This window comes from Cornus florida, unplaced genomic scaffold, assembly GCF_030987335.1.
Source record: "Cornus florida cultivar Cherokee Brave unplaced genomic scaffold, ASM3098733v1 CherokeeBrave_3.0.0_Hap2_Chr07, whole genome shotgun sequence".
In the NCBI taxonomy this organism is placed as follows: domain Eukaryota; kingdom Viridiplantae; phylum Streptophyta; class Magnoliopsida; order Cornales; family Cornaceae; genus Cornus; species Cornus florida.
The window spans coordinates 32,972,805-32,981,336 of record NW_026775577.1 but is presented as its reverse complement, the minus strand read 5'-3'; the positions used below and the strand labels follow the sequence as shown (position 1 = coordinate 32,981,336).

Below are 8,532 nucleotides of genomic sequence, written 5' to 3'. Positions count from 1 at the left end.
CCCTACAAGTTTGGCCGGACCGGCGCTCAGCTGGTTCAAAAACTTGCCTAGGAGCTCCATTGGCAGTTTCAGGGACCTGTGCGATCGGTTCATAAGCCAGTACTATGGGAACAAGCGCCCGCCGAAGGACATCTCGAGCCTGTTCACGATGCGGCAACACAAGGATGAACGGCTCCAGGCCTTTCTTACCAGGTTTAATCTCACTAAGAGTATGGTAATCGAATGCCATCCTACTACGGCAGTTCAAGCCTTCAAGTTAGCCATGACACGCGGAACTCCGTTTCACACCAGTCTGGTAGTGAATACGCCAGCTACCATGGACGAACTCAATGAGAGAGCCGATGGCTTTGTGCGCCTCGAAGAAGAGGAGGCAGCTAATGCTCGGACAACGTCGCTTGTGTCGACCGAGGAAAAGTCCAAGGCAAAGATCAGGCAGAAGCAGGCTCAGCCGCAACGTCAGACCACTTGGAAGGCCGAAAAAAGGTCCAGGGAGGAAGAGTTGATTACTCCGCTGAAGGTCACTCTGGCGAGGTTATATCAGGAGAACAAGGACAAGTTTCATCCACCACTGCCAATTAGACAACCCCTCGAACAGAGGGATCAAACTAAACATTGTGCTTTTCATTCTGATTTCGGACATCAGACTAACGAATGCAGGAACCTGAGGAGGCAAGTGGAGATGTTGATAGCTAGAGGGGAGTTTGCGAGTTATGTTCAAGGCTCGGCGATGGAGCAGAATCGACCAGTGGAACAAATAAAAAGGAGTCATAAACAAAGCTCCCACAATTCGCAACCAGTTCGTATAATCAATGCTATCCATGGTCGACCCGAGCCTAGTGAAGAGCCAGATGAGCTGCTACGGGTGCGCCTGCGGCAGGCACAGATGAAGAAAAGGGTCGGCAATGTGACCACTCTACACCAACAGAGCCCGTCAATGCAGATAAAGTTCGACTGGACAGACCTGCAGCGTGTCCAACTGCCTCATGACGACCCGTTGGTAGTCAGTTTGACAGTGGCAGAGTGCTTGGTGCGCAGAGTTCTGATCGATCCTGGGAGCAGTGCGAATGTTATGCCAAGGGACACATTTGACAGGCTCGACATTAAACCAGAGAGGCTCAAGCCCACCGGAAATCCCTTATTAGGGTTCGATGGGAAGAGGGTGGAACCCGTCGGGATGGTGGAAGTAGAAGTTCAAGCTGCAGAGCGAGCTCTTATGGAAACTTTTGTGGTTGTGGAAATTCACCCCTCGTATAATCTCCTGATGGGAAGAGGATGGATTCACAGAGTCCGAGGTGTACCCTCAACTCTGCATCAGGTCATGAGGTGCCTCGGGCCCGATGGAGATAAAGTGATAGACATTCAGGGGGATCAGGTCGCAGCCAAAGAGTGTTATTCCGTCACACTAAAGCATGCAGGGAAGGGAAAGGCGCCCGTCCGGTCGACAAGCCCCAGATAGCAATTACAGGAACCTCCACTCGAGCAGAATAGGGTGGAGGAGTCAGCCGACTTGACCGAGGAGCCCCTTCTGGATGTGCAGATCGATCAGTCCAGGCCAGAACGAACTACCAGAGTGGGTATAAGACTGACCAGAGAAGAGCAGCAAGAGCTAGTGGATTTCTTATCCCACAATGTCGACGTATTTGCATGGAGTCATCTCGACATGCCTGGAATTAGTCCTTCCGTCTCCTGTCATTCCCTGAATGTCAATCCTAATTTCAAACCAGTGAAACAGAAGCAGCGAAGATTTGCTCCAGAACGTAACAGGACGAATAGCTGCATTAAGTCGATTTATTTCAAAGTTGTCAGACCACTGCAAACCATTCTTTGACACGATTCGGAGCCATGGAAGGCAGGTCTGGGGGGATGAGCAACGACAGGCATTGACTCATTTGAAGCAATATATGCAGAATCCGCCAGTCCTGTCAGCCCCAGAACCGGAAGAAAAGTTATTTCTATATCTTGGAGTATCTGGTGTCGCGACGAGTGCCGTTCTGATTCGTTGCAAGGAAGGGGTGCAATACCCAGTATTTTATGTAAGCAAGACACTGATGGAGGCAGAAAAAAGATACTCAAAGGCCGAACGGGTGGTACTTGCACTTGTAAATGCAAAAAGAAAGTTAAGGCATTATTTTGAATCCCACCCCATAGCTGTTCTAACAACTTTCCCAATCAGAACGCTCATGCACAAGCCAGAGCTCTCGGGCAGAATGACAAAGTGGGCCATAGAGTTGAGTTCATTTGACATAACGTACGAGCCGAGAACAGCTATTAAAGGGCAAGCGGTGGCTGATTTCCTACTAGAATGTGATGCCGAAGATACGGAAGAGGACCTTAGAAGCGGCTCTTGGAAACTTTTTGTGGATGGCTCCTCTAACCCGACGGGGGCTGGGATTGGGATCAAACTGCAAACCCCAGAAGGTACTTCCTTGAGCCAAGCACTCAGACTTGAGTTCCGAGCCACCAATAATGAAGCGGAATACGAGGCGTTGCTAAATGGATTAAAGTTGGCCAAAGAGCTACAGATCAAAAGTTTGACAGTGTATAGTGACTCGCAGCTGATTGTTCGGCAGGTAAATGGTGAGTACGCAACCAAGGATGACATGATGGGGGCATACCGTTCTGCCGTTCTGCGTAGAGCCAAGGACTTTGCAAAGATTGAATTCGTACAGTTGCCGAGGGAACAGAATGCAGATGCAGACCGTTTAGCATGCAGTGCTTCAAGTTGTGGTGAAACATTGGCGAGGGTGATTCCAGTGGGAATAGTGACCCAGCCGTCCATTTTCGAAGAACCGATGGTCTCGGACCCTTGGCAAGTCAACGTCATACCGTATGAACCGAGTTGGATTGACCCAATCATTACCTATATTCGAGATGGCGTTTTGCCTATGCAAAGGGATGAAGCTAGGAAACTCAAAAAGAATGCTGCCAAGTACGCCATCGTGCGGAACCAGCTGTACAGAAGGTCCTATTCTGGCCCGTACTTGAAATGTGTCACCCCCGCGGAATCGCAGCAGGTATTGCGAGCTATTCATGAGGGTGTGTGTGGCAATCATTCTGGGGGAAGATCGTTAGCGCACAAAGCAATGACACAAGGGTATTTTTGGCCAAACATGTCAAGAGATGCGGAGGAGTTCTCTCGAAGGTGCGATAAGTGCCAACGATATGGACCAATGATCCACCAACCACCTGAAGAATTGCACGTAATGGCCTCGCCGTGGCCTTTCGCGCAATGGGGGATGGATGTGGTCGGTCCTCTGCCAACTGCAAGAGCTCAGAACAAGTATGTGTTACTGGCCACGGATTATTTCACTAAATGGGTGGAGGCAGAACCGTATCCTAGCGTGACTCAGACTCAGGTGAGACGATTCATCTGGAACAACATTATCTGCCGCTTCGGTGTTCCCAGAACAATAGTCATGGACAATGGCACAAACCTCGACAGCAGGCAAGTAAGAAAGCTGCTGGAGGAGTATGGAATCAACCAGAAGTTGGCTGCAGTAAGTCATCCTCAGGCTAACGGACAAGCAGAAATCACAAACAGAACCATTTTCGCCTGCATTAAGAAGAAGCTGGAAGATCATAAGGGGAAGTGGTTGGATGAACTCCCGAACGTTCTATGGGCTTACAGAACCACCCCAAGGCGGCCGACTGGGGAGAGCCCGTTCGCGATGGCGTATGGTACCGAAGCAGTTATACCGGTTGAGCATTTAGTCCCCACTATCAGAAGCTTAGCATGGAGTCGAGATCAGAACGACAAGATGTTAAGATTGAACCTCGACATGATAGACGAAAGGAGGGACGCAGCGGCTATAAGGCTAGCATCGTATCAGCAAGTGCTGGCGAATAGTCACAATAAGAGAGTAAAACACAGGGATTTTGCCCCGGGCGATCTGGTTCTGAAAAGAAAGGTGGGGATGGTCAAAAAAATGATGCCACCCTGGGAAGGCCCATACAGAATTGCAGAAGTCATTGGCAAAGGGGCATATACGTTGGAAACCATGGCGGGAAAGTTGGTCAACAAGCCCTGGAACGCCACGTCTCTGAAGAGGTACTATCAATAGAAGCTAAGTTCTGGTTTTAATTGGATGTTATTTGTTGTTAATCAAATACATATGAATGAGCAAGTTACCGGAATTTACAAAAAAAGAAGAGAAGAATTTTCTTTTCCAATGGTCTACTATAAAAATTGAAAGCCAAGTGGCAAGTGGCATTCTAGCCGAGCGCCAGGCACTTAAGCAAGATAAGTGGCAGCTGGCACTATAAGCCGAACGCCAGACACTTGCTAAAAATTGAAAGCCAAGTGGCAAGTGGCATTCTAGCCGAGCGCCAGGCACTTAAGCAAGATAAGTGGCAGCTGGCACTATAAGCCGAACGCCAGACACTTGCTAAAAATTGAAAGCCAAGTGGCAAGTGGCATTCTAGCCGAGCGCCAGGCACTTAAGCAAGATAAGTGGCAGCTGGCACTATAAGCCGAACGCCAGACACTTGCTAATAATTGAAAGCCAAGTGGCAAGTGGCATTCTAGCCGAGCGCCAGGCACTTAAGCAAGATAAGTGGCAGCTGGCACTATAAGCCGAACGCCAGACACTTGCTAAAAATTGAAAGCCAAGTGGCAAGTGGCATTCTAGCCGAGCGCCAGGCACTTAAGCAAGATAAGTGGCAGCTGGCACTATAAGCCGAACGCCAGACACTTGCTAAAAATTGAAAGCCAAGTGGCAAGTGGCATTCTAGCCGAGCGCCAGGCACTTAAGCAAGATAAGTGGCAGCTGGCACTATAAGCCGAACGCCAGACACTTGCTAAAAATTGAAAGCCAAGTGGCAAGTGGCATTCTAGCCGAGCGCCAGGCACTTGCCGTACAAACACACAGCAAAACTAATATAAAAAGAAAAAGAGAGAAAAGATATATATGTACTGAAGATAAGTTGAACAGAGTACAACACATAGAGAAAAAGAGTTCGGCCATTTCATTAATATTGAACATTTAGTTTACAAAAGAGAGGTGTCCATCATTACAAGAAGATATGAACTGGAAGAATTCGAAGGAGCCCTAGCTAGACGCCTCAGTACCAACAGCATCCTGGTCCTGCCGACTCGCCTCCTCGGCCCCATCAGCCGCCTCACCTTCATGAGGTGGGGAATCCAGGTGAATAACTGAGTCGTTCGGCTGGGGTTCAGCGTCAGCAGTGGCTACAGAGGGAGCCACGGTTGACGATTGGGGAGCGGTCAGTGGCAGAGCGGTAGGAGGAGCTGTGATGATCCTTGAGGATGCGATGTCCTGGCACTCATCAAATATACGCTCCGCTTCGGTGGGTTCTGGGTCGACATAGACCCCCAGAGGCTCGATCCCCAGATCCTTGTCTACCTCATCCGGAGTGGAGCTGGTCTGTCCCTCATCCGGAACCCGGTCGGCGAAGCCTTCCCGGAATCCTTGAGCATACCGAAGAGCACCGACCCTGGAGAACCGAGCATGAAGGGCCAGCATCCCACCACCCACTCTGCTGATAACGTCGATCAGAGCGGTACGCTCGTCCAGAGCTCTTTTTTCAAAAGCCATCCGAGCAGACTGTTCATCAGCTAGAAGACGTTGGAGTTCTGCCTTCTCTTCTCTGAGTGATTCCTGCTCAGTCTGCCAGACGCTCTTCTCGAGCTGGAGGGCGTCCTTCTCATCCTGAAGGGAATCATTCTCCTTTTTCAGGACATCTCTCTCTTGCTCGGCTTTGTCAAGCCGAACCAGCACCTCGGTATTCTTCATGGCAAGGAGGTCGTTCTCTTTATTAGCCACCTCCAGGCTGTCAGAATACTTTCGGGCCCTGGCGTTCCCCATTTCCACCTGCTTCTGCATGGCCATCATCCCAAACAATGTCTGCATAGGTGCACAATAAGAACGGTTAAACCAATAGTCAGAACGGCAGAAGGCAAGACCAAGTAATATAAGAGAATTCATGAGTTAGAAAATAAAAGTCACCTCCATAGCAGATTGGGGAAAGCGACTGAACACGTCCTTCTGGGAAAGGCCCTTTGCCGCCTCAATGTCCTTCGGAGTCCACATGCTCCTGTAGTAGGCCATAGCGGTCTGGCCATCCTTCAGCATGGTCTCGTTCGGTTTCACGAACGTCCCATCCGTTCGAGTATACCGAGGGGCCCATGGCGGCAAGCTGGGGATAGAAGGGGGGCCTGAAGCAGAAGCAGAGCCACCAGCTGCAGGAGGCCCAGAGTGAGAAGGAGCTCTGATCGCTCGGTGCAAGAGAGTACCCGGCCCAGAGACTCGGGTCCTTCTAATAAGAGGCTCCTCCTCAGGGTCGATTTCACTGTCAGGATGAGGCCTTTTGCCTCGCTCTTTGTCCCGACCGCCCCCCGCAGCAGCAGGAGCTATGGTAGCTGGGGAGGGCGCGTTCTGGTTGGCCGCAGGGGCGCTGGCAGCAGGGTTAGTAGCCACTGCGCTCGGGACAGTGTCAGATATGGTGGCTGAAGAAGAAGCCGACGCTGGAGAGGAGGTCGCCCCAGCAGCAGGAATGACTGGGGGAGTATTTTTCCTCCTGCCAAAAGAGGGAATCTGCAGTCTGCTCATATTGTAGCCGAGTGATGAGAGCGCAAAGAGGTTGTCTGAAGTGAGGAGATCTGAGCAGGAAGGAATATCGTTCAGAACGTATCTCTTCAAGTAGTTAATCCTATCCCTGCAAACACTGTAGCTCAAGTCATCACAAGGTATTCCCAAGGAGCGGCATAAGTAAGTGCAAAAACGAGGAACGCATGTTTCACAGGGGCAGTCGTGTTTATGGGATTTGAATTTTTTATAGGAGGAGACAGAGCAGACACCAAAGGCGCTCGGGATAGGGTAATCCTCTGCAGCCGGCGAAGACCAAGCCCCACTAATACCCACTATGCTATCCCTCCAACCCTTTTCAGATTTTATTGTGTCAGTGCATATGGACATCTTCTCGAACGGGTAGAGGTGGTAGAAGGGCTCGTTAGTACGGATCTTACTGACCTTATAGCACAGAAGGAGGTCTATGAGGTCAAGGTCCAGATTTCTGTCACGCATCAATAAGAGCATAACAGATATGATCCTAAAGAAGTTGGGGTTGACCTGCAGAGGGGATATCCCCAATCTGTTGAAGACGTAACTAAAGAAAGGGTGCAGAGGGAACCTAACAACATTCAGTTGAAGGTTTGTGAATAAGACTTCGCCGGGCAGGAGGCCGGCGCCGGTCGTAATATTAACGTCTTGGGGGCAAACCCTAACTACGATGTTGTCAGGAAGCCTAAGTCTCATACGAAGGACACCCAGATCTACAACCATGGTGGAAGTGCAAGAAGAATCTAAAAGAGGGAAAATGGAAGCCTGCCGAAAGTAAAAAGAATGAAACTAACCTCGGAGGACTGCAAGATCGCTGGGAGAATGACTCTCGAAGGATTTCACCGGAAAAGGCTTAGCGCAGTTCTAGAAAGAGGGAGATTTGGCTGATGATGGAGACGGTAAAGGGAAGTGAAGTGGAATTCGAGAGCATTATATAGGCAAGGGGGCCCGAGGGCCGAAGCGTCGGGAAGGCAAGAAATCCCTCGAACCCCGGAACATTGATTCTGGATCTGACCGTTCGCTCCCCCACGTGGTTGTCTCGAGCCGTCAGCGTCATGATGAGACGCCATCAATAATTACCCCTTATTAAATAAGGGGCAATTATGGGGGCAGTTGAGGAGGCCCTGGATGACATGGGCCAGGTCCGACTCGCAAAACACAACCTTCAGTCCGAACAGCTGGGTCAGCCCATAAAAAGACACTGCCATATGGGCCGAGCGGGAGGAAGCCCATCAAGAGTGACCAGGGCTTACTGAGGAATAGGCCCAGGTCCAGCAATTAGTAAATATCTTGTAAATATCTTGTAAATATCTATAAATAGGAGTTGGAATGAAGAGGAGGGGGATCTTGATTCGGGTTGAGGTGTAAGAATTCTAGAGAGAGAAAGAATAGAAGGAGTTTCTTGCATCTTCAAAAAGTTTAACGGATTGTAGTGTAGACTCCAAACATTATAATGGGTTGTTTTAGAGCCTAATATTCATAATTTGTGTCCTTGTGCTCATGGATTTAACCGTAGAGAAGTATACAACGGTGTAGGCTGCTAACGGATGAAGGGGGTTTAATTGCCTAAATTAGTTTTAGCAATTTAACGGAGTATGTATATATTTGTAACTCTTGTTGTGGTTGTATGTTAGGATCACTTAATTAACAAGTTTGGTCTATGCATATCCTGGATGTTAATTGTTGAAATACTAAATACTTTTTTGAGATGCATAAATTTAAGCTTGGAATTTTAATTTGCTGTAATATTAAGCATTACACTGCAATTATTTGGATTAGGGTATGGACTTTATTTGTTGGACTTGTACTTAGGTTCTGCCAATCTAATTAGACGTTGGCCTGGAATTAATTGAAGAAATAAATGTATATTTTCTGTCAATTACCTAGATGGATGTTGGATTATAACATGACGAATTAGTAAACTTTGTCTCGTTTAATTACATGGATGGATTCT

The 8,532-nt window shown here is 48.9% G+C and overlaps 1 protein-coding gene across 1 annotated transcript; it reads right to left on the bottom strand.

Moving 5' to 3' along the window:
- Positions 1–4,799: 4,799 nt before the first annotated feature.
- On the bottom strand, positions 4,800–7,607 carry LOC132266963 (uncharacterized). Its single transcript, XM_059767993.1, has 2 exons — positions 5,967–7,607; positions 4,800–5,864 (listed from the first exon to the last, which is right to left on the bottom strand). The coding sequence occupies exons 1-2, from the start codon at positions 7,299–7,301 to the stop codon at positions 5,049–5,051; spliced, it is 2,151 nt and encodes a 716-aa protein (XP_059623976.1). The 5' UTR covers positions 7,302–7,607; the 3' UTR covers positions 4,800–5,048.
- Between the last annotated feature and the right edge of the window lie 925 nt (positions 7,608–8,532).

What these genes read in the sequence shown, in the direction of transcription:
- LOC132266963 (XM_059767993.1), bottom strand. Translation starts at nt 7,301, where the DNA reads ATGGTTGTAGATCTGGGTGTCCTTCGTATGAGACTTAGGCTTCCTGAC. An exon ending in TTCCCCAATCTGCTATGGAG is followed by an intron (nt 5,865 to 5,966) that starts GTGACTTTTATT and finishes GCACCTATGCAG; the next exon opens with ACATTGTTTGGGATGATGGC.